Source organism: Pongo pygmaeus, chromosome 20 (assembly GCF_028885625.2).
Source record: "Pongo pygmaeus isolate AG05252 chromosome 20, NHGRI_mPonPyg2-v2.0_pri, whole genome shotgun sequence".
Lineage (NCBI taxonomy): Eukaryota > Metazoa > Chordata > Mammalia > Primates > Hominidae > Pongo > Pongo pygmaeus.
Genome location: NC_072393.2, coordinates 60,089,444 through 60,115,354, shown reverse-complemented (window position 1 = coordinate 60,115,354; position 25,911 = coordinate 60,089,444). Strand labels below are relative to the sequence as shown.

The window sequence follows — 25,911 nt, the reverse complement described above, 5'->3', positions numbered from 1 at the left end:
TTCGAGACCAGCCTGGCCAACATGGTGAAACCCCATCTCTACTAAAAATACAAAACTTAGCCAGGCATGGTGGTGGGTGCCTGTAATCCCAGCTACTGGGGAGGCTGAGACATAAGAATCACTTGAACCTGGGAGGCGGAGGTTGCAGTGAGCCGAGAAGGCACCACTGCACTCCAGCCTGGGCAACAGCGTGGGATTCCGTCTTAAAAAAAAAAGTTTTAGTATATCACCTGTGGCTGAATCTTCCCGATTGATCGGGGCAAGGGTAGTGGAGCCTGTGGTGGGGCTGGACCCTGTGCAACTGTTCCTAAAACCCATAGGGAAAGTCGCAGCCAGGATGAGTTTCCTGCCAGGGTCTGCGGTAAAAGTGAGGACATAGCTCACAGGTGAGGAAGTTTCACAACCCCTACACTCAGGCCCTGATGAAAGTGACTGTGGCTGGGCGTGGTGGCTCACGCCTGGAATCCCAGCACTTTGGGAGGCCGAGGCGAGCGGATCACGGGGTCAGGAGATCGAGACCATCCTGGCCAACATGGTGAAACCCCGTCTCTACAAAAAATACAAAAATTAGCTGGGCGTGGTGGCAGGTGCCTGTAATCCCAGCTACTCGGGATGCTGAGACAGGAGAATCGCTTGAACCCAGGAGGTAGAGGTTGCAGTGAGCCGAGATCACATCACTGAACTCCAGCCTGGCGACAGAGCAAGACTCCATCTCATTAAAAAAAAAGAAGAAGAAGAAGAAGACTGCATCCTAGTAGCCCCTGGGCAACTTTTGAGTGCTATATGATGGTCTGCAGGTGACTTTGCTACTTTGGACCTCAATCTATCCCTCTTTCAAATTGGAGGGTTGGCCTCATTGTACAAGCTGATGAGGACTTTAGCTGCTTGAAGTTTGAAGCCAGACCTGACTTTCAGAGTCATCTCCATCATTTTCCAGCCCTGCTGTGTAGGCCACACACTCAGAGCTTCCCTCTCAGCCTCAGTTTCCCCATTCATATGTGGAGAATGATGATTTCCATTCTCTAGCTGGTTGGCAGTGAGCTAGTGATGCTGGTGGTGGTGATGGGAACAGTGGGTAGCACTTGGTGTCCTCTCTATGTGACAACAAAGAGGCACAGAAACCTCAGATGTGGCCTCCCACGGGACAGTCATTCAATGCCAGTTAGAAACACCATTTTGTCACACTGCCTGTAAAAGCAAATCCAGGCCAGGCGCAGTGGCTCACGCCTGTAATCCCAGCACTTTGGGAGGCCGAGGCAGGTGGATCACCTGAGGTCAGGAGTTTGAGACCAGCCTGACCAACATGGTGAAACCCCGTCTCTATTAAAAATACAAAAATTAGCCGGGCGTAGTGGCCACGCGCCTGTGGTCCCAGCTACTTGGAGGCTGAGGCAGGAGAATCGCTTGAACCCAAGAAGAGGAGATTGCAGTGAGCCAAGATAGTGCCATTGCACTCCAGCCTGGGCAACAAGAGCCAAACTCTGTCTCAAAAAAAAACCAAAACAAACAAAAAAACAAAAAAACCCCAGCAAATCCATGTTCACAACACACTAGCGAGTAGCATAGATTTTACTGATGATTGGTTTGGTTGGGGTAGAAGACAGTTTTCATCGTACGCCATATAGTAAAGCAATTTAAATTCCTATTACTCATCTCCATAAACCCTCCAAATGTTCTTCCCAGGCACCTGACACCTCCTATTTCCTTTCCTTCTGCCTTTCCCCACGTGGCTTCTAAATGCCTTTTTATCCTGAATGATTTAGTTTTACCTGCAAGCAAGCAAACACCATACTGCAAAATTTCTCCAGTTAACAGGTTTCATATTCAAGTGACTTTTCAAAGCATTCCCTCAAAGGAAACAGGTCTCTTCCGGAATGGCAAAAGGGAAATTCTGCTGACAGAAAAACAAGCATTTCTCTGTGCCTTTTTAGTACTAACACAGAGAAATGTTTCTCAGCAGAATCACCAGGGGAGCTTTATATTATAAAAACGTATTTAGCCAGGCGTGGTGGTTCACACTTGTAATCCCAGCACTTTGGGAGGCTGAGGTGGGAGGCTTGCTTGAGCTCAGGTGTTCCAGACCAGCTTGGGCAACATAGTGAGACCTCATCTGTATTCAAAAAACTAATACAAGAAAAAAAAGAAAAAAGAAACATATGTTTGATGGCCCCTGCCCCACCAACATTCTGATTCAGGAAGTCTAGGGAGGGGCCAATTTCATATACATATTTACATATTTATAAATCTTATTATAATTTATATAAAATGTTTCATCTATATATAATTTTTTTTTGAGGGAGAGTCTCACTCTGTGGCCCCGGCTGGAGTGCAGTGGTGCGATCTCGGCTCACTGCAACCTCCGCCTCCCAGGTTCAAGAAATTGTCCTGCCACAGCCTCCCGAGTAGCTGGGATTACAGGCACACGCCACCGTGCCTGGATAATTTTTGTATTTTTATTTATTTTATTTTTTTATTTTTAATTTGTTGTTGTTGTTGTTGAGACAGTCTCACTCAGACACCCAGGCTGGAGTGCAGTGGCGTGACCTCGGCTCACTGCAACCTCCACCTCCCAGGTTCAAGCGATTCTTGTGACTCAGCCCCCCTAGTAGCTGGAATTACAGGTGCGCGATACCACACCCAGCTAATTTTTGTATTTTTAGTAGAGACGGGGTTTCACCATGTTGGCCGGGCTGGTCTCAAACTCCCGACCTCAAGTGATCTGCCCACCTTGGCCTCCCAAAGTGCTGGGACTACAGGTGTGAGCCACCACACCCAGCCTTCTATATATAATTTTTATAAATGTCCCTGATGATAATAATTTCTCTTCTAGTTGAAAACCAACAGGGCAACTCAGCACCTGCTTTGAATGGGTTTATCCTTGTGATGCTAGGCAAGTGAGGCCCCAAATCAGGGCTTTGCCCGGGACAGTTCTTGGCTTCACCCAGGAAAGAATTCAAGGGAGTGGCAAACAGGTGGTGGTGACAACTTCTATTTTTTATTTATTTATTTATGTATTTATTTGAGATGGTGTCTCTCTCTGTCACCCAGGCTGGAATGCAGTGGCGTGATCTCAGCTCACTGCAACCTCCACTCCTGGGTTCAAGTGATTCTTCTGCCCCAGCCTCCTGAGTAGCTAGGATTACAGGCGCCCACCACCATGCCCAGGTTATTTTTGTATTTTTAGTAGAGACAGGGTTTCACCATGTTGGCCAGGCTGGTCTTGAACTCCTGACCTCAAATGATCCACCCGCCTCAGCCTCCCAAAATGCTGGGATTACAGGCATGAGCCACTGCGCCCAGCAAAAAAATTTTTAAAAAAAAGGAAAATTGGGCTGGGTGCGGTGTCTCGTGCCTGTAATCCCAGTACTTTGGGAGGCCGAGGCGGGAGGATCGCTTGAGCTCAGGAGTTGAAGGCCATCCTGGGCAACACGGTGAAACCCCATCTACTAAAAAAAAAAAAAAAAAGAAAAGGAAAAAAAGGAAAATTGCATTCCTTGTCTTTAGATTCATTCTTGTGTTTCCAGAAATGGCACTAAGCCCAGAAGCGGCTATAGAAGTTGCCAATTCTCTTCTTTCCCTATGAGAAAGGACTATCTTGAAAGTGGAAGCACGAAGTAGACAGATGTGGATTCAGCTTCCCCCAACCCTCGCTTCCGAATTCCTAGAAATTAGTTTTTTCACCACCTGCAGCAGTGGCGTGGAAGGAGCCTGCGTCGTGAGCCACTTGAGGAAGCTCAGATTGGGTCTGTAGGGAGTTCAGGTTCGCCACACCTTTTTCCTCCCCTCTAATGATCACTGCCATCCCAACACTCCCAGGATGCACCCACCGCCTGCCCTCACTCAGGCATTATTTCCATCTCCTGAAACATGAAGGCTTCAGCTGCTCCCTCTCCCAATCCAGGCCTCCTCCGTTTGGTCTGCCTTCCACAAGGGCCTTGAGGAATCTTCCTTAACCCAGATCTGACTCCATCCCTCCCCTGCTCAAAACCGCTCCATGCCATGCAACAGAATATTAGTCCTGGAAAGGACTGGATGTGGGAGAATGTCTCATAAAAAGCTGTGAAGGTTTTTTTTGTTTTGTTTTGTTTTGAGACGGAGTCTTACTGTCACCCAGGCTGGAGTGCAATGGCGGGATCTTGGCTCATTGCAACCTCCACCTCCTGAGTTCAAGTGATTCTCCTGCCCCAGCCTCCTGAGTAGCTGGGACTACAGGCGCCCGCCACCAAACCCGGCTATTTTTTTTTTCTTTTTTTGAGACGGAGTCTCGCTCTGTTGCCTAGGCTGGAGTGCAGTGGCGCAGTCTCGGCTCACTGCAACCTCTGCTTCCTGGGTTCAAGCGATTCTCCTGCCTCAGCCTCCCAAGTAGCTGGGATTACAAGTGCCTGCCACCAAGCCTGGCTAAGTTTTGTATTTTTAGTAGAGATGGGGTTTCACCATGTTGGCTAGGCTGGTCTCGAACTCCTGACCTCAGGTGATCTGCCTGCCTTGGCCTCCCAAAGGGCTGGGATTACAGGTGTGAGCCACTGCGCCTGGCTCGGAAGGCTTTTGTGTGTGTGTGTGTGTGTGTGTGTGTGTGTGTCTGAGGGGTCTGAATTGATTAGGAGCATGAAACAAAGTTGGCATGATGCAAGAGACAGAAGGAATCATAAACTTGCTCTTCCATCAGAATTCATAAATTCTGCTAACATATATTTTGTAGAGATGGGGCCTCGCTATGTTGACCAGGCTGGTCTGAAACTCCTGGCCTCAGGTGATCTACCTGCCTTGGCCTCCCCAAGTGCCAGGATTACAGGCATGAGCCATTGCACCCAGTCACATCTCCCTCTTACACTAACCCTCCTGTCTTCTTATAAAGACTCTTGTGGCTGGGTGCGGTGGCTCACGCCTGTAATCCCAGCACTTTGGGAGGCTGAGGCAGGTGGATCACAAGGTCAGGAGATTGAGACCATCCTGGCTAACATGGTGAAAGCCCGTCTCTACTAAAAATACAAAAAAAAAAAAAAAATTAGCTGGGTGTGGTGGCGGGCACCTGTAGTCCCAGCTACAGGGAGGCTGAGGCAGGAGAATGGCGTGAACCTGGGAGGCGGAGCTTGCAGTGAGCCGAGATCGCGCCACTGCACTCCAGCCTGGGCGACAGAGCAAGACTCCTTCTCAAAAAAAAAAGACTCTTGTGATTCCATGGGTCCTGCCCAGATAACCAGAATAATGTCCCCATCTGAAGTGCCTTCATTTGGTCACATCTGCCAAGTCTCTTTTGCTATGTAGGGTGAAATGTCACAGGTTCTGGCCATTAGGACATGAATATCTTTGAGGACCATCATCCTGCCTACCACAGAGTTCCTCTCATGCCACTCTTGTGACTGAGAGAACAGAAAAAAAAGTAGCAGACCTACGTGAGGTCCTTAATAATTCTCCCTGAGGCTGGGCTCGGTGGCTCACACCTATAATCCCAGCACTTTGGAAGGCTGAGGTGGGCAGATAGTTTGAGCTCAGGACTTCGAGACCAGCCTGGGCAACATAAGGAGACCTCGTCTCTACCAAAACTAGAAAAACTGAGCTGGGCATGGTGGCGCATGTCTGTGGTCGCAGCTACTTGAGAGGCTGAGGTGGGAGAATCGCTGGAACCCGGGAGGCGGAGGTTGCAGTGAGCTGAGATCACACCAGTGAACTCCAGCCTGGGTGGCAGAGTGAGACTCTGTCTCAAAGGAAAAAAAAAAAGCCAGGCATGGTGGCTCACACCTGTAATCCCAGCACTTTGGAAGGCCAAGGCGGGTGGATCACCTGAGGTCAGGAGTTTGAGACCAGCCTGGGCAACATGGTGAAACCCTGTCTCTACTAAAACCACAAAAATTAGCTGGGTGTGGTGTCAGGCGCCTGTAATCCCAGCTACTCAGGGGAAGCTGAGGTGGGAGAATCACTTGAACCTAGGAGGCAGAGGTTGTGGTGAGCCAAGATCGCACCACTCCAGGCCACAGAGTGAGACTCCATCTCAAAAAAAAAAAAAAAAAAAAATTCTCCCTGGAAGAGGCGCAGTCACGGTTTTGATAATACACTCTACCACACACACTAGTGAAACGAGGAAAACAAGAGGAAGGCGGAAAGAGACAGCAGAAATGAAAATCTTTTTCATCAGCCAAGTGGCTGCTAGGATTTCTTAATCTCCCCCCGACTTCCTCTTCTCCACCCAGAACACCCATTGGTGAGTGGGGCAGGGCAGGAGGGAACTGAAGAGTGAGAAAGCATTATTTCAGCAAAAGGTCTTTCCTCCCTCGCTCACTCCTCAAACCACTGGCTCAGCCTCTCCGCCCGCTGCCTGTGAATGATGCAATGGAAGGTGTGCTGGGGTCGCCCCGTGTCCCGTGCATAGGAACATCTCAGCCTCCAGGTCCTCTCCTTTGGGGCTCACGGCACCCCCATGCTACGAACCGCAGGCAGGGACGGCCTCTGTCGCCTGTCCACCTACTTGGAAGAACTCGAGGCTGTGGAACTGAAGAAGTTCAAGTTATACCTGGGGACCGCGACAGAGCTGGGAGAAGGCAAGATCCCCTGGGGACGCATGGAGAAGGCCGGTCCCTTGGAAATGGCCCAGCTGCTCATCACCCACTTTGGGCCAGAGGAGGCCTGGAAGTTGGCTCTCAGCACCTTTGAGCGGATGAACAGGAAGGACCTGTGGGAGAGAGGACAGAGAGAGGACCTGGTGAGGGGTAAGGAGGTGGCGGGACAGGCAAGGCTAGAACGCCAGCCGGGTGCGGTGACTCATACCTGTAATCTCAGCACTTTGGGAGGCTGAAGAGGGCAGATCACTTGAGGTGAGAAGTTCAAGACCAGCCTGGACAACTTAGTGAGGCTCTGTCTCTACCAAAAATAAAAAAAAATTAGCCAGGTGTGGTGTTGCATGTCTGTGATCCCAGCTTCTCAGGAGGCTGAGGTGGGAGGATCACTTGAGACCGGAAGGTTGAGGCTGCAGTAAGCTATGATCCTGCCACTGCACCCCAGCCTGGGTGACAGAGCGAGACCTTGCCTCAAATATTTAAAATATATTTAAAATATATATATTTAAAATATGTATATAATTATATTATTAAATACATATTAAATATGTATATATTATATATAAATATTATATATATTAAATATTTAATATGTATTATTAAAATAAATATTTAAAATACATATATATAAAATCCCTGAGCCTGGGAGATCTGGAATTTATATATATATATAGATACACACACACATATATATGTGTATATATGTGTATATATATGTGTGTGTATATATGTGTGTGTGCATATATATATATATATATATATTTTAAGAGATGAGGTGGCCAGGTGCAGTGGCTCACACCTATAATCCCAGCACTTTGGGAGGCCAAGGTGGGTGGGTCACCTGAGGTCAGGAATTCGAGATCAGTCTGGCCAACATAGCAAAACCCTGTCTCTACTAAAAATACAAAAGTTAGCCAGGCGTGGTGGCACACGCTTATAGTCCTAGCTACTTGGGAGGCTGAGGCAGGAGAATCGCTTGAACCTGAAAGGTGGAGATTGCAGTGAGTTGAGATCGCACCACTGTACTCCAGGCTGGGCAACAGAAGCGAAATCCCATCTCAAAAATAAGAAAGAGATGAGGTATACTTTTTTTTTTTTTTTTGAGACTGAGTCTCGCTCTGTTGCCCGGGCTGGAGTGCAGTGGTACAATCTCCGCTCACTGCAACCTCCGCCTCCCGGGTTCAAGCAATTTTCTGCCTCAGCCTCCCGAGTAGCTGGCATTACAGGTACCTGCCACCATGCCTGGCTAATTTTTTGTATTTGTATTTTTTGTAGAGACGGAGTTTCACTATCTTGGCCAGGCTGGTCTTGAACTTCTGACCTCGTGATCCACCTGCCTCAGCCTCCCAAAGTGCTGGGATTACAGGCATGAGCCACTGTGCATGGCCAAGATGAGGTATCCTTATGTTGCCCAGGCTGGTCTTGAACTCCTGGGCTCAAGCGAGCTTCCACCTTAGCCTCCCAAAGTGCTGGGATTACAGGCATGAATGACAACTGCCTGGCCACCAATTCCCTTTTCTTTCATACTAATCCCTGAGCCTGGGAGATCTGGAATTCTAATTTACACACACACACATCTATATAAAAATTTCAACTTTTATTTTAGATTCAAGGGGTACATGTGCAGGTTTGTTACATGGGTGTATTGAGTGATGCTGAGATTCGGGGTAAGATTGATCCTATCATCCAGGTACTTGAACATAGTACCCAATGGTGAGTTTTCCGCCGCCAAGAGTCCCCAGTGTCTCTTCTTCCCATCTTTCTGTCCATGAGAACCCAATGTTTAGCTTCCACTTACAAGTGAGAACATGCAGTCTTTGGTTTTCTATTCCTGCATTAGTTTGCTTAGGATAATGGCCTCCAGCTGCGTCCATATTACTGCAAAGAACATGATTTTGTTCTTTTTTGTGACTGTGTACAGAATTTTAATTTCATCCCTTTGGTCTTTGTTCATGCTGTGTTCTGCCTGGAATATTCTCCATCTTCTTTGCCTGGAAAAGTATTACTTACTGAAACCTTGAAGCCACTACTTTCTCTAAAGTAAAGTATTTACTCCTCTTCCCCGACTCCTTCTGATTCCTCGCTTCCATCACTCTGGCTGGCTCAGAAACCCCACTTCTGTGCCTCCTTAGCACTCTTGGATTTCTTTTGTTTGTTGTTGTTGAAACAGAGTCTTGCTCTGTCGCCCAGGCTGGAGTGCAGTGGTGCGATCTTGGCTCACTGCAAGCTCTACCTCTCGGGTTCACGCCATTCTCCTGCCCCAGCCTCCCGAGTAGCTGGGGCTACAGGTGCCTGCCACCATGCTCAGCTAATTTTTTGTATTTTTAATAGAGACGGGGTTTCCCTATGTTAGCCAGGATGGTCTCGGTCTCCTGACCTCATGATCCAGCCGCCTTGGCCTCCCAAAGTGCTGGGATTACAGGCATGAGCCACCGCGCCCGGCCAACATGATTTCTTTTATTATATCTTCTATCTCATAAAATAATCACAATGGACTGGGTGCGGTGGCTGAAGCCTGTAATCCTAGCACTTTGGGAGACTGAGATGGATGGATCACCTGAGGTCAGGAGTTCGAGACCAGCCTGGCCAACATGGTGAAACCCTGTCTCTACTAAAAATACAAAAAAATTAGCCAGGTGTGGTGGCGGGCGCCAGTAATCTCTGCTAATCTAGAGGCTGAGACAGGAGAATCACTTGAACCCAGGAGGTGGAGATTGCAGTGAGTGAAGATTGTGCCACTGCACTCCAGCCTGGGTGACAGAGTGAGACTCTGTCTCAAAAAAAAAAAAAAAGAAAAAATATGATTTATACTCAGGCACAAGCTCAAGAGATAATACTTGCAAAGTGCTTAACGCAATTCAGAGCAGGTAGTAAGAGCTCAGCAAATATGGGCTATTGCTGAAGTGGCAGAGATGGCACTTGAGCTGTGGAATTTTTTTAAAAAAATATTTTTCTTTTTTAGAGATAGGGTCTCACTATGCTGCCCAGGCTAGACTCAAACTCCTGCGCTGAAGTGATCCCCCTGCCTCAGCCGCTTGAACAGCTGGAACTACAGGTGTGCACCACAGATCCCCGTTTGAGCTGTGGTTTTTTTGTTTTGTTTTCGAGACAGAGTCTCACTCTGTCGCCCAGGCTGGAGTGCAATGGTACAATCTTGGCTCACTGCAAGCTGCACCTCCCAGGTTCCAGTGATTCTCCTGCCTCAGCCTCCTGAGTAGCTGGGACTACAGGTGCGTGCCACCATGCCCAGCTAATTTTTGTATTTTTAGTAGAGACGGGGTTTCACCATGTTGGCCAGGCTAGTCTCAAACTCCTAACCTCAGGTGATCCGCCCACCTCGGCCTCCCAAAATGCTGGAATTACAGGTGTGAGCCACTGCACCCTGCTTGAGCTGTGGTTTTTAATGTCATTTCTCACCTGTTTTCTCTACTGGGACATGGACGCCTTCAAAGGCAGAAAGAGTCTTGACTCCCCTGTGTGATTCTCTGCGATTCCAGTGTCTGGCTAGGGCTAGGAACCAAGTAAACTTTGGTGAACAGTTGCTGAATGAGTAAGCAAGTCCTGCCAATAACTGGCTATACACAGTCACTTCTGCAAAGCTTAATGACTCATCGTTAATGAGGTGTGACGGTAGTAGTGTGCTGGGAAACATCTCTGTAAAAAACAAAGTCTTTGATGACTCTGAAAAAAACAAAGGCACTTGTTTGTAGCCTTTCTTCCCTCCTTCCTTCCTTCCTTTTTTTTCCCCTTCCCTTCCCTCCTTCTTTTCTTTTTTCTTTTTCTCTCTCTCTCCTTTCTCTTTTCTCTTTCTTTTTCTCTCTTTTCTCCACCACTCAGGAGACGGAGGTTGCGGTGAGCCAAGATCCCGCCACTGCACTCCAGCCTGGACAAGAGCAAAACTCCGTCTTAATATACATATATATATTAGCCAGGCGTGGTGGCGCATGCCTGTAATACCAGCTACTTGGGAGGCTGAGGCAGGAGAATCACTTGAACCTGGGAGGCGGAGGTTGCAGTGAGCCGAGATCATACCACTGCACTCCAGCCTGGACGACAAGAGTGAGACTCCATCTCAAAAAAAAAAAAAAAAAAAAAAGTATCAATTTACTTACTTGTCATATTGTATAATTATATCTAAATGGAAGTGTTACATAGTTATTTTAAGAAATGGAAATAACGTACAAATATAGAATCAAAAGTAAAGTCCCACTTTTCTCCCTCTTCCGCCTAAATCTCTCCCAGCATTGACAATGCATAACCATTTGCCGAGCGTTCTTCCCCGGACTGCATCCGTTTAGTCTACTGAGAGGCAGCTCAGCGTCCCCAAGGAGACAGATGTCTAGCTTTGCTCTTTCTGTCTGTGTGATGCTGGAGAATCGATATGCCCCTGGGCGTCCGTCTCCATCTGTAAAACAAGCGCATCAGACAAGATCGGCAGTTCTCATGTTACTGTGCATAAGAGTCTCTCGAGACCCTTGTGGCCAATGGGGAATCCAAGACCCCTCAACCCTAGAGATTCTGATTCAGCAGGTCTTAGGCACCAGGAATCTGCATTTTGATGTGGTTGGTTCTCGCGGCATGCTTAGGAAACACTGAGGGAGAACATCTCTGAGGCCTTTTTCAGCTACAATTTTCAAGAATTACCTTTTTTATTTTTATTTATTTTTTTGAGACAGAGTCTCACTCTGTCACCCAGGCTGGAGTGCAGTGGCGCGTTCTCGGCTCACTGCAACCTCCGCCTCCTGGGTTCAAGCGATTCTCCTGCCTCAGCCTCCTGAGTACCTGAGACTACAGGCACATGCCACCACGCCCGGCTAATTTTGTATTTATAGTAGAGATGGGGTTTCACCATATTAGCCAGGATGGTCTCAATCTCCTGACCTCATGATCCACCCACCTCAGCCTCCCAAAATGTTGGGATTACAGGCGTGAGCCACCGCGCCAGCCTGGATTACCTTTAAAAAAAAAAAAAAATTGTGGCCACACCTATAATCCCAGCACTTTGGGAGGCTGAGGCAGGCAGATCACTTGAGCCCAGAAGTTTGAGACCGGTCTAGGCAACATGGCAAAACCCCTTCTCTACAAAATTGGCCAGGCACAGTGGCGCATGCCTACAGACCCAGCTACCTGGGAGGCTGAGATGGGAGGATCACTTAAGCCCAGGAGGTGAAGGCTGCAGTGAGCCAAGATCATGCCACACTACTCCAGCCTGAGCAACAGAGCAAGACCCTCTCTCAAAAAAAAAAAAAAAATTGTCAACCAGCTGCCGTGGCTCATGCCTGTAATCCCAGTATGTTGGAAGCTGAGGCAGGTGAATCACTTGAGACTAGGAATTTGACAACAGCCTGGCCAACATGGTGAAACCTTGTCTCTACTAAAAATACAAAAATTAGCTGGTCGTGGTGGTACATGCCTGTAATCCCAGCTACTCCGGAGGCTGAGGCAGGAGAATCACTTGAACCCGGGAGGCAGAGGTTGCAGTGAGCCAACATCCCACCAGCCTGGACGACACAGTGAGACTCTGTCTCATAAATAAATAAATAGTGCTAAAATACACAAAACATGAAATTTGCCCTTTTTTTTTTTTCTTTGAGACGGAATTTCACTCTTGTTGCCTAGGCTGGAAGTGCAGTGGCGCGATCTCGGCTCACTGCAACCTCTGCCTCAGGAGTTCAAGCAATTATCCTGCCTCAGCCTCCCAAGTAGCTGGGATTATAGGTGTCTGCCACCACGCCCGGCTAATTTTTGTATTTTTAGTAGAGATGGGGTTTCTCCATGTTGGTCAGACTGGTCTTGAACTCCTGACCTCAGGTAATCCACCCACCTTGGCCTCCCAAAGTGCAGGGATTACAGGCATGAGCCACCATGCCTGGCCTCCTCTTAACCACTTTTTCTTTCTTGAGATGGAGTCTCGCTCTGTCACCAGGCTGGAGTGCAATGGCCGATCCCAGCTCACTTCAACCTCTGACTCCCTGGTTCAAGCGATTCTCCTGCCTCAGCCTCCCAAGTAGCTGGGATTACAGGCACGCGCCACCATGCCTGGCTCATTTTTGTATTTTTAATAGGGACAAGGTTTCACCACGTTGGTAAGGCTGGTCTTGAACTCCTGACATCAGGTAATCCCACCTGCCTCGGCCTCCCAAAGTGCTGGGACTACAGGTGCCTGCCACCACGCCCGGCTAATTTTTTTTGTATTTTTAGTAGAGACGGGGTTTCACCGTGTTACCCAGGATGGTCTTGATCTCCTGACCCCGTGATCCACCTGCCTTGGCCTCCCAAAGTGCTGGGATTACAGGCGTGAGCCACCGCACCCGGCCCTCTTAACCATTTTTAAGTGTGCTGCTGAGTGTTGTACATTTACACTGATGTGCATTCAATCTTCAGAACTCTTCATCTTGCAAAACAAACTCAATACCCATTAAACAATTCCCTATTTTCCCCTTTCCTCTCAATGATAACCTTCTCCAATTAAAAATTTTTGAGCGGCCAGGTGCAGTGGCTCACGCCTGTAATCCCAGCACTTTGGGAGGCTGAGGCGGGCGGATCACCTGAGGTCAGGAGTTCAAGACCAGCCTGGCCAACATGGTGAAACTGCATCTCTACTAAAAATACAAAAATTTTTTTTTTGTATTTTTACCACCACCTGCGTGGCCGTGGGTGCCTGTAGTCCCAGCTACTCAGGAGACTGAGGCAGGAGAATCACTTGAACCCGGGAGGTGAAGATTGTAGTGAGCCGAGATCGCGCCACTGCACTCCAGCCTGGGCGACAGAGCGAGACTGTCTCAAATAAATAAATATAAATAAATAAATAAAATGGTGCCAGATGACTGAATCTACCAGAGCCAGCACTGAACTGAGGAAAGACAAGTTTATTAGTCACACAGACTCACAGGGAAGGTGTCCCCGTATACCAAGAGGGTCACATGAAGCTACAGAGACTGTTGGGGGGGGCGGGCTGTGTAGTAACAAGAGGGTGGGGTGTCTCCTGGCTCCTTCAAGAGGATGTTCTTTGCTTTCATGAATGATTTCATGGACTAGCAACCAGCAGGGAGGTGAAAACTTAGAGTGAGGACCAGATGGGGTGCCGCTGGCTCAGCTGATGGGAGAACTAGCCAGGTGGGAAGACTTTCTCATGGAGTGAGAGCATAGGAACTCACACTTAGGACTTTGGGGGGCCTTCTGAGGACCAAAGATGCCAAGGAAGGACTCGACATGTAGAATCTTATGATATATATCCAGACAAAGGCCTTTTTTGGGCTGGGCACGATGGCCCACACCACTATTTCCAACACTTCAAGAGGCCAAGGTCGAAGAACTGCTTGAAGCCAGGAGTTCCGGACCAGCCTGGGTAACGTACTGAAACCTAATCTCTACCAAAAAAAAAAAAAAAAAAAATTAAACTATTTTTAAGAGACAGAGTCGCCAGGCGCGGTGGCTCACGCCTGTAACCCCGAGCACTTTGGGAGGCCAAGGTGGGCGGATCACGAGGTCAGGAGTTCGAGACCAGTCTGACCCACATGGTGAAACCCCGTCTCTACTAAAAATACAAAATAAATAATCCGGGCGTGGTGACGCATGCCTGTAGTCCCAGCTACTCAGGAGGCTGAGGCAGGAGAATCACTTGAACCTGGGAGGCAGAGGTTGCAGTGAGCCAAGATTGTGCCACTGCACTCCAGCCTGGGTAACAGAGCCAGACTCTGTCTCAAAAAGAAAAAAGAAAAGATAATGGATGAGATGTGGCCCAGAGCTGACAAGGGAGGAGTCCAGACTGACTCAGAACTTCCCAGTCAAAAAGATTGGTTGGGTCCAGGTGCAGTGGCTCATGCCTGTAATCCCAGCACTTTGGGAGGCCGAGGCAGGTGGATCACAAGGTCAGGAGTTCAAGACCAGCCTGGCCAACATAGTGAAACCCCATCTCTACTAAAAATACAAAAATTAGCCAGGCATTGTGGCGCACACCTGTAATGCCAGCTACTCGTGAGGCTGAGGCAGGAGAATCGCTTGAATCCAGAAGGTGGAGGTTGTGGTGAGCTGAGATCGTGCCACTGCACTCCAGCCTGGGCAACACAGCAAGACTCCGTCTCAAAAAAAAAAAAAAAAAAAAAAAAAAAGATTGGATGGATTGAGGTGCCAATGACCATGAGGGGGACCCAGGGAGGAGGGTGGGCTACAAGGAACAAGGGATGAACTCTTTCCCACACACGGCCTATGCAGTGACTACTGAACATTCTGGAGTGCGGGTGACCAGGGAGTTATGCAGGCATTTCAGCGTAATCGCAGCTAATATGATGCAGTGCTACTAGCCAGATGCATGCTAGCTCATCTTCCACAATTTCTCTTCCAGACACCCCACCTGGTGGCCCGTCCTCACTTGGGAACCAGTCAACATGCCTTCTGGAAGTCTCTCTTGTCACTCCAAGAAAAGGTGAGCCTCAAGCCATGTACCTACATGTATTCGTCTACACAGAGCAGATGACCCCACGGAGTGTAGGCCAACAACAAATGCATGATTGAGGAATTCGTGGGGTGGATTAATGACACTATCAAAGGGCCAGTTTCCTCCTGTGTTTCAACTCATCAACCTTTCCGTGTCAGCATTTTGTCCTGATACTTGTCATCTCATGGCTGAAAGATGGCTACCAAACCATCTCATACAAGCAAGGGCAATAAGGGAGGCTAAGAGGCCAGGTACAGTGGCTCATGCCTGTAATCCCAGCACTTTGGGAGGCCAAAGCGGGCAGATTACCTGAGGTCAGGAGTTCAAGACCAGCCTGGACAACGTGGCAAAACCCTGTCTCTACTAAAAATACAAAATTAGCAGGGTGTGGTGGAGCATACCTGTAGTCCTAGCTACTCAGAGGCTGAGGCAGAAGAATCACTTGAACCTGGGAGGTGGAGGTTGCAGTGAGCCAAGATTGCACCACTGCACTCCAGCCTGGGCAACAGAATGAGACTCCATCTCTAAAAAAAAAGCAAAAAAAGGGAGGGTAAAGGCCTTCTTCCTCCCCGTTACCAGTCACACCACGTAACCCACTGGTCAGTATTGAGGAATCTGCCCATTCTCAGAGCAACCACTGACAGAGGGGAACGAGATTACTCATGACTGGTTTAGCAAAACCAGAATTCATCCTCTGAGGCCTGTGAAGGGGCAGGATTCACCACTCACTCGAATCATGAATCAGCATCCACCAACCAAACAGAATCAGGTTTGCTGGCAGGGAAGAAACCGGGGTACAGTCTGCTGGGTAGAGAGCAACACTGTTAACAATGCCACAAATGTTTCTGGCTATTTTTTTCAAGGGCAGCATGAAATGAATCTAGTCTCCAGCTCTACTAAAGTAGAATAAGAGTGGGTTCACCAGCTGGGGGAGGTGGCTCACGCCTGTAATCCCTGCACTTTGGGAGGCCAGGCTCTGAGACCAGCCTGGACAACAGAGCAAGACCCCATCTCTCCAAAACAAAAAACAAAAAACAAAAAACAAAAAACACATTAGCTGGGCATGGCAACTTGTGCCTGTAGATCCAGCTACTCAGGAGGTTGAGGTGGGAGGATTACTTGTCCTCCCTGTCTCAAAAAAAAAAAAAGGCGGGAGAGGGGTACAAATATTGTATGATTCCACTTATCTAAGGTACCTAGACTAGTCTAATTCACAGAGACGGAAAGTAGAATAGCAGTTGCCACGCCCGGCATGGTGGCTCACGCCTGTAATCCCAGCACTTTGGGAGGCCGAGGCGGGTGGATCATGAGGTCAGGAGATCGAGACCACCCTGGCTAACACGGTGAAACCCTGTCTCTACTAAAAATACAAAAAAATTAGCCAGGCGTGGTGGCAGGCTAGTCCCAGCTACTCGGGAGGCTGAGGCAGGAGAATGGTGTCAGCCTGGGAGGAGCTTGCAGTAAGCTGAGATTGTGCCACTGCACTCCAGCCCGGGCGACAGAGCGAGACTCTGTCTCAAAAAAAAAAAAAAAAAAAAAAGAATAGCAGTTGCCAGGGAGAGGAGAAATTATGAGTTAATATTTAATGGAGTTTCTGTTTAGAATGATGAAAACATTCTGGAAATAGACATTGGCGGCTAGGCACAGTGGCTCATGTCTGTAATTCAAGCACTTTGAGAGGCCGAGGCGGGCAGATTACTTGAGGTCAGGAGTTCGAAACCAGCCTGGCCAACATGGTGAAACTCCGTCTCTACTAAAAATACAAAAATTAGCTGGGCATGGTGGTGGGCACCTGTAAATCAAGCTACTCAGGAGACTGAGGCAGGAGAATCACTTGAGCCTGGGAGGCGGAGTTTGCAGTGAGCCGAGATCATGCCACTGCACTCCAGCCTGGGGGACAGAGCAACACTCTGTCTCAAAAAAAAAAAAAAGAGATATTGATGATGATTGCACAACATCGTGAACTAACTTAGTGTCACAGAGTTGTACACTTTAAAGTGGTTAAAATGGTAAATTTTATGTATATGTCACTACAATTAAAAGTACATGTATTTGTTTGGAAAATTTTAGTATCAAACTCAGATTCTTTTTTTTCAGCTTCTCTCAGGCAGCTATCATGGGCCTCTGCTGGCATCCAATACCAAGGGATGCATTTGTATCTAGACCAGGGTTTCTCCACATTGGCACTGTTGGCATTTCGGGGCCAGAGTGTTCTTTGCTATGGGGTCGCCCTGTGGTTCCTAAGATGTTGAGCAGCACCTCTGGCCTCTACCCACTAGGTGGCAGTAGCACTTTCCCAGTTGTAACAACCAACCCACTTGTCCCGTTGCCAAATGTCCCCTGGGGGACTGGGGGACACAGTCACCCCAATTAAGAACATTGTTCTAGATTTTTTTTTTTTTTTTGAGGCAGAGTCTCACGCTGTCGCCCAGGCTGGAGTGCAGTGGGGGTGATCTCAGCTCACTGCAACCTCCGCCTCCTGGTTCAAGCAATTCTCCTGCCTCGGCCTCCTGAGTAGCTGGGATTACAGGCGCCCGCCACTATGCCCGGCTAATTTTTGTATTTTTGGTGGAGATAGGGTTTCACCATGTTGGCCAGGCTAGTCTCGAACTCCTGACCTCAGGTGATCCACCTGAGGATTACTGGGATTACAGGCATGAGCCACTGCGTCCAGCCCCACAAAGTGACTTTCAGCAAAGGATTTATAGAACAGATACATTACCAGATAGTGCAGACATGAAGCTGCCTTTTTTCAAAGGGGGCACAAGCCAGGTGCGGTGGCTCACGCCTGTAATTCCAGCACTTTGGGAGGCCCAGGTGGGAGGATCGCCTGAGCTCAGGAGTTTGAGAACAGCCTGAGCAACATAGTGAGACCCTGTCTCTATTAAAAACAAAAGAAAGAGAAAACAAAGGGGGCACAGATAACTTGGGAGCAGTGCTTCTCAAACTTTTTTTTTTTTCCCGATACAGACAGGGTCTTGCTGTGTTATCCAGGCTGGTCTACAACTACTAGCCTCAAACAATCCTCCTGCCTGAGCCCCCCAAAATGCTGAGATTACAGGCATGAACCACCGTGCCTGGCTGTGCTTCTCCAACTTTAAGATGCATACATATCATGCAGCAATCTTGTTAGAAATGCAGTCCCTGGGCTAAGTGCAGTGGCTCACACCTGTAATCCTAGCACTTTGGGAGGTCGAGGCGGGAGGATGCCTTGAGCCTAGAGTTCAAGACCACCCTGGGCAACATGGCTCAACCCCATCTCTACCAAAAATATAAAAATTAGCCAGTCTTGGTTGGGCGCAGTGGCTCACGCTTGTAATCCCAGCATTTTGGAAGGCCGAGGTGGGCAGATCATGAGGTCAAGAGATCGAGACCATCCTGGCCAACATAGTGAAACCCCATCTCTACTAAAAATACAAAAATTAGCCAGTCCCGGTGGCATGTACCTGTAATCTCAGCTACTCGGGAGGCTGAGACTGGAGAATCACTTGACCCCAGGAGGTGGATGTTGCAGGGAGCACAGCATTGCACTCCAACCTGGGCAACAGAGCGAGACTCCATCTAAAAAAAAAAAAAAAATTAGCCAGTCTTATAACCTAGTCTCAAATAATTTTAATTAAAAAAAAATTTTTTTTGAGATGGAGTCTGGCTCTGTTGCCCAGGCTGGAGTGCAGTGGTGTGATGTCGGCTCACCGCAACCTCCACCTCAGGGGTTCAAGTGATTCTCCCATCTCAGCCTCCCGAGTAGCTGGAACTACAGGCACACACCTTCTTAGAGCCAGATGAGGAGGGCTTTACCTCATGAACTCATTAGAGGTTGCTGATGAGTCTTCCACAAAACCGTCATTCCTCTTCCCTAGATCCCCAGGAAACCTACAGGGACTACGTCCGCAGGAAATTCCGGCTCATGGAAGACCGCAATGCGCGCCTAGGGGAATGTGTCAACCTCAGCCACCGGTACACCCGGCTCCTGCTGGTGAAGGAGCACTCAAACCCCATGCAGGCTCAGCAGCAGCTTCTGGACACAGGCCGTGGACACGCGAGGACCGTGGGACACCAGGCTAGCCCCATCAAGATAGAGACCCTCTTTGAGCCAGATGAGGAGCGCCCCGAGCCACCGTGCACCGTGGTCATGCAAGGCGCGGCAGGGATAGGCAAGTCCATGCTGGCACACAAGGTGATGCTGGACTGGGCGGACGGGAAGCTCTTCCAAGGCAGATTTGATTATCTCTTCTACATCAACTGCAGGGAGATGAACCAGAGTGCCACGGAATGCAGCATGCAAGACCTCATCTCCAGCTGCTGGCCCGAGCCCAGCGCGCCTCTCCAGGAGCTCATCCGAGTTCCCGAGCGCCTCCTTTTCATCATCGACGGCTTCGATGAGCTCAAGCCTTCTTTCCACGATCCTCAGGGACCCTGGTGCCTCTGCTGGGAGGAGAAACCGCCCACGGAGCTGCTTCTTAACAGCTTAATTCGGAAGAAGCTGCTCCCTGAGCTATCTTTGCTCATCACCACACGGCCCACGGCTTTGGAGAAGCTCCACCGTCTGCTGGAGCACCCCAGGCATGTGGAGATCCTGGGCTTCTCTGAGGCAGAAAGGAAGGAATACTTCTACAAGTATTTCCACAATGCAGAGCAGGCGGGCCAAGTCTTCAATTACGTGAGGGACAACGAGCCTCTCTTCACTATGTGCTTCGTCCCCCTGGTGTGCTGGGTGGTGTGTACCTGCCTCCAGCAGCAGCTGGAGGGTGGGGGGCTGTTGAGACAGATGTCCAGGACCACCACTGCGGTGTACATGCTCTACCTGCTGAGTCTGATGCAACCCAAGCCCGGGGCCCCGCGCCTCCAGCCCCCACCCAACCAGAGAGGACTGTGCTCCTTGGCCGCAGATGGGCTCTGGAATCAGAAAATCCTATTTGAGGAGCAGGACCTCCGGAAGCACGGCCTAGATGGGGCAGACGTCTCTGCTTTCCTCAACATGAACATCTTCCAGAAGGACATCAACTGTGAGAGGTACTACAGCTTCATCCATTTGAGTTTCCAGGAATTCTTTGCAGCTATGTACTATATCCTGGACAAGGGGGAACGCGGGGCAGGCCCAGACCAGGACGTGACCAAGCTGTTGACCGAGTACGCGTTTTCTGAAAGGAGCTTCCTGGCACTCACCAGCCGCTTCCTGTTTGGACTCCTGAACGAGGAGACCAGGAGCCACCTGGAGAAGAGTCTCTGCTGGGAGGTCTCGCCACACATCAAGATGGACCTGTTGCAGTGGATCCAAAGCAAAGCTCAGAGCGACGGCTCCACCCTCCAGCAGGGCTCCTTGGAGTTCTTCGGCTGCTTGTACGAGATCCAGGAGGAGGAGTTTATCCAGCAGGCCCTGAGCCACTTCCAGGTGATCGTGGTCAGCAACATTGCCTCTAAGATGGAGCACATGGTCTCCTCGTTCTGTCTGAAGCACTGCAGGAGCGCCCAGGTGCTGCACTTGTATGGCACCACTTACAGCGCGGACGGGGAAGACCGGGCGAGGTGCTCTGCAGGAGTGCACACGCTGTTGGTGCAGCTGTAAGTATCCCTGGGGTATCCCCTGGGGCTGCTCAGGTTCATGTCTTTTTTTTTTTTTTTTTTTTTTGCTCTGTTGCCCAGGCTGGAGTGCACTGGCGTGACCTCAGCTCACTGCAACCTCCGCCTCCCAGGTTCAAGAGATTCTCCTGCCTCAGCCTCCCAAGTAGCTGGGACTACAGGTGCACGCCACCACGCCCACCTAATTTTTGTATTTTTAGTAGAGACAGGGTTTCACCATGTTGGCCAGGGTGGTCTCGATCTCCTGACCTCATGATCTGTCCACCTTGGCCTCCCAAAGTGCTGGGATTACAGGCATGAGCCACTGCACCCAGCCCATGCTTTTTTTTTTTTTTTTTTTTAAACAAAGTCTCTCTCGGTCTCCTAGGCTGGAGTGCAGTGGCACGATCTCGGCTCACTGCAGCCTCAGCCTCCTGAGTAGCTGGGATTACAGGTGCCCATCACCATGCCAGGATAATTTTTGTATTTTTAGTGGAGACGGGGTTTCGCTGTGTTAGCCAGGCTGGTCTTGAACTCCTGAACTCAAGTGATCCACCCACCTTGGCCTTGAGGTTCATGCTCTTAACCAGTGCCTCTCAGCTAGGGGTGATTTTGCTCTGACATTTGGCGATGTTTGGAGACACGTTTTTGGTGGTCACAACTGGGAAGCAAGTAATATTACTGACATCTAGTGGATAAAGGCCGGGAATGCTGCAAACATCCTACAGTACACAGGACAGTCCCTCTGGCCCCAAAGTGTTAATAGTGCCACAGCAGAGACTAAACAACACCCATTGGGACTAAATTGAGGTCGATGTCTGGGAGAATTTATTCAATCAACAAATATTACTAAGTCCCTTTTTCTTGAGAGAGTCTGGCTCTGTCACCAAGGCTGGAGGGCAGCGGCACAATCTCGGCTCACTGCAACCTCTCTACATTGCATGTCTCAGCCTCCCGAGCAGGTGGGACCACAGGAGTGTGCCACCACACCCAGCTAAGTTTTGTATTTTTTAGTAGAGATGGGGTATCACCATGTTGGCCAGGCTGGTCTCAAACTCTCGGCCTCAGCCTCCCGAAGTGCTGGGATTATAGGTGTGAGCCACCACACCCAGCCTCTATGTCCCTTTTATCTGTGGACCCAACAATCTTCTGCAGACAGAAGACTGTGTGAATAAGCCAATGCTTCCAAGAGAGCATGCATCCTAATGAGAACGGAGACAGATAATAAAGAGGGAAACAAGTAAACCAACTAATCAACGATTAGGAGTGTCAGATAGAGCCAGGTGCAGCCTGGACAACATGATGAGATCCCCATTTCTAAAAATATAAAATAAATTAGCTGGGCATGATGGTGCACACCTGTAGCCCCAGCTTCTCAGGAGGCTGAGGTGGGAGGATTGCTTAAGCCCGGGAGGTGAAGCCTACAGTGAGCCATGATCTCACCATGCACTCCAGCCTAGACAACAGGGCAAGGCCCTCTAAAAAAAAAAAAAAAAAAAAAAAATTAAAAAGATAGCATGCTTTGGCCGGATGTGGTGGCTCACGCCTGTAATCCCAGCACTTTGGGAGGTCGAGGCGGGTGGATCACCTGAGGTCAGGAGTACGAGATCAGCCTGGCCAACACGGTGAAACCCCATCTCTACTAAACATACAAAATTAACCGGGGTGTGGAGGCGCATGCCTGTAATCCCAGCTACTCTGGAGGCTGAGGCAGGAGAATCGCTTGAACCCAGGAGGCAGATGTTGTGGTGAGCTGAGATTGCGCCATTGGGCTCCAGCCTGGGCAACAAGAGCGAAGCTCCGTCTCAAAAAAGGATAGCATGCTTCATAAGCGGTGAAATGACATGCAAAGGCCATAGCTGTCAAGCACCAGTAACACCAGAGAGCTGCCTGTCTTTCCTTCAAGCAGACCAGAGAGGACCGTTCTGCTGGACGCCTACAGTGAACATCTGGCAGCGGCCCTGTGCACCAATCCAAACCTGATAGAGCTGTCTCTGTACCGAAATGCCCTGGGCAGCCGGGGGGTGAAGCTGCTCTGTCAAGGACTCAGACACCCCAACTGCAAACTTCAGAACCTGAGGTGAGTGCAGGCTGGTCTGGGCGCTTCAGGTGGTCCCCACCGTGGCCTCTCATGGGGCTCGGTCACAAAGGTTCTATCACGGGATGGTGTATTCATCGGCCACGGCTGCCATAAAAAAGTGCCACAAAGCCAGGTGCGGTGGCTCACGCCTGTAATCCCAGCATGTTGACAGGTCAAGGCGGGCAGATCACTTGAGGTCAGGAGTTTGAGACCAGCCTGGCCAACATGGCAAAATGCTATCTCTACGAAAAATACAAAAATTAGGAGGGCGTGGTGGCGGGCACCTGTAATCCCAGCTGCTTGGGAGGCTGAGGTAGGAGAATCGCTTGAATCTGGGAGGCGGAGGTTGCAGTGAGCCGGGATCGTACCACTGCACTCTAGCCTGGGTGATACGGTGAGACTCCATCTCAGGGGGGAAAAAAAGTGCCAAAGACTGGGTGGCTTCACCACATAAATGTATTTTCTCAAGGCAGGTGGGGGCTGCTGGAAGTCCAAGATGAAGGTGTGGGCAGGTTAAGTTCTTGTGAGGTCTCTGTCCTGCTGCAGATCACTGTCTTCTGTCTTCACGTGGTCATCCTGCTGTGTGGGTCTCCACATTTTTTTTTTTACTTTTTTTTTTTTTTTAATTTTTGAGACACGGATATGCTCTGTTACCCAGGCTGGAGTGCAGTGGCACAATCATGGCTCACTGCAGCCCCAAACTCCTGGACTCCAGCAATCCTCTTGCCCCAGCATCACGAGTAGCTGGGAAAACAAGCATATGCAACCAAACCCGGCTAATTTTTTTTTTTTTTTTTTTTTTTTGAGACAGAGTCTTGCTTTGTCACCAGGCTGGAGTGCAGTGGTGCGATCTCGGCTCACCGCAACCTCTGCCTCCTGGGTTCAAGCGATTCTCCTGCCTCAGCCTCCTGAGTAGCTGGGACTGCAGGCACGTGCCACCATGCCCAGCTAATTTTTTGTATTTTTAGTAGAGATGGGGTTTCACCATATTAGCCAGGATGGTCTCGATCTCCTGACCTCGTGATCCGCCCACCTCGGCCTCCCAAAGTGCTGGGATTACAGACTGAGCGACTGCTCCCAGCCACATCCAGCTAATTTTTGTATATTTTGGAGAGACGGGGTTTCACCTTGTTGGCCCACACTGGTCTCAAACTTCTGGCCTCAAGTGATCCTCCCTCCTCAGCCTCCCTAACTGTTGAGATTACAGTGTGAGCCACTGTGCCTAGCCAAATTTTTTTCATTTTTTATTTTTTGAGATAGTCTTGCTCTGTAGCCTGGGCTGGAGTGCAGTGACATGATCTCGACTCACTGCAACCTCCGCCTCCTGAGTTCAAGCAATTCTCCTGCCTCAGCCTCCCGATTAGCTGGGATTACAGGGGTGCATCACCACACCCAGCTAATTTTTGTGTTTGTAGTAGAAATGGGGTTTCACTGTGTTAGCCAGGCTGGTCATAAACTCCTGACCTCAGGTAATCCACCCACCTCGGCCTCCCAAAGTGCTGAGATTACAGGCTTGAGCCACCGCACATGGCCTTGAATTTCTTTAAGGGCAACCTTTGTGAATGTATTTGACTACAAAGCATCAAAACATTTTATATGGTTCTTTTTGCTTTTCTTGACAGGTAAAATTTATCATATACAACATGATATTTTGAAATAAATATGTTGGCCAGGTGTGATGGCTCACGCCTGTAATTCCAGCACTTTGGGAGGCTGAGATGAGAGGATCACTTGACCCAGGAGTTCAAGACCAGCCTGGCCAACATGGAGAATCCCCGTCTCTACTAAAAAATAGAAAAATTCACCAGGTGTGGTGCTGGGCACCTGTAATCCCAGCTACTTGGGAGGCAGAGGCAGGAGAATCACTTGAACCCTAGAGGTGGAGGTTGCAGTGAGCCGAGATCACATCGCTGCACTCCAGCATGGGCGACAGAGTGAGACTCTGCCTCAAAAAAAAATAAATTCTCTCAGCTAAAAGATAAATTTTTTTTTTTTTTTTTTGAGACGGTGTCTTGTTCTTGTTGCCCAGGCTGGAGTGCAGTGGCGCAATCTCGGCTCACTGCAACATCCGCCTCCCGGGTTCAGGTGATTCTCCTGCCTCAGCTTCCTGAGTAGCTGGAATTATAGGCGCCCGCCACCACACTTGGCTAATTTTTTGTATTTCTTAGTAGAGACAGGGTTTTGCCATTTTGGCCAGGCTGGTCTTGAACTCCTGACCTCAGGTGATCCACCCTCCTCAGCTTCCCAAAGTGCTGGGATTACAGGCATGAGCCACCGCGCCTGGCGATAAATTCTTAAAAAAAAAAAAAAAAAAGCTGAACATGGTAGTGTGCACCTGTAGTCCCAGCTACTCAGGACGCTGACATGGGAGGTTGCTTGAGCCCAGAAGGTTTAGGCCTCAGTGAGTCATGATTGCGCCACTGCACTCCAGCCTGGAAAACAGAGTGAAACGCCATTACGCAGCGGTGGCTCACGCCTGTAATCCCAGCACTTCAGGAGGCCAAGGCGGTTGGATCACCTGAGGTCAGGAGTTCAAGACCAGCCTGGCCAACATGGTGAAACCCCGTCTCTACTAAAAATACAAAAATTAGCCAGGCATGGTGGCACACGTCTGTAATCCCAGCTACTAAGGAGGCCAAGGCAGGCGAATTGCTTCAACCCAGGAGGCAGAGGTTGTGGTAAGCCGAGATCGTGCCACTGGTCTCCAGCCTGGGTGACAGAGCGACTCTGTCTCAGGGAAAAAAAAAAAAAAAGAAAGAAAATACTCCACAAAACTGGCACAAAAGAAATGACCAGCTCCTTTCTCCTCTTTTCCACCCCAGGCTGAAGAAGTGCCGCATCTCCAGCTCAGCCTGCGAGGACCTCTCTGCAGCTCTCATAGCCAATAAGAATTTAACAAGGATGGATCTCAGTGGCAACGGTGTTGGATTCCCAGGCATGACGCTGCTGTGCGAGGGCCTGCGGCATCCCCGATGCAGGCTGCAGATGATTCAGTGAGTCTCTATCCCCGGGAGCAACTTCTTAAGCTCATTGTCTCCTGGGGCATGAAATATCACAAAATGCTGGTAATCCCCAAATCTCCACCTTTAAATCAGGGCTGGCCCTTAACCCCATTACCTAAGACCCTGGCCCTGGACTCTAGGCACTTTAGAAGACATGCTTCTGCCCTCCTCTGACTCCATACTCAATTCCACATGATGAAGAGTCCCTGGGGCCATCCCCCACATTTTCTTTTTTTCCCCTGAGATGGGGTCTTGCTATGTTGCCCAAGTTGGGGTGCAGTG

General features: G+C 49.4%; 1 protein-coding gene across 3 annotated transcripts in view; it reads left to right on the top strand.

Moving 5' to 3' along the window:
• The first annotated feature begins 6,186 nt into the window (after positions 1-6,186).
• The window catches only part of NLRP12 (NLR family pyrin domain containing 12), a 32,793-nt gene continuing 13,068 nt past the window's right edge, over positions 6,187-25,911 (top strand). Inside the window, exons 1-5 of one of the 3 annotated variants that reach the window (XM_054463278.2) lie at positions 6,187-6,704; positions 14,896-14,976; positions 18,849-20,550; positions 22,457-22,627; positions 25,450-25,620. In XM_054463278.2, the coding sequence (XP_054319253.1) occupies positions 6,416-6,704; positions 14,896-14,976; positions 18,849-20,550; positions 22,457-22,627; positions 25,450-25,620 (2,414 nt within the window). In that variant the 5' untranslated portion in view covers positions 6,187-6,415. Of the gene's footprint in view, positions 6,705-14,895; positions 14,977-18,848; positions 20,551-22,453; positions 22,628-25,449; positions 25,621-25,911 lie in introns of all 3 variants that reach the window. The other 2 variants (XM_054463277.1, XM_054463276.1) reach the window with 2 other exon arrangements.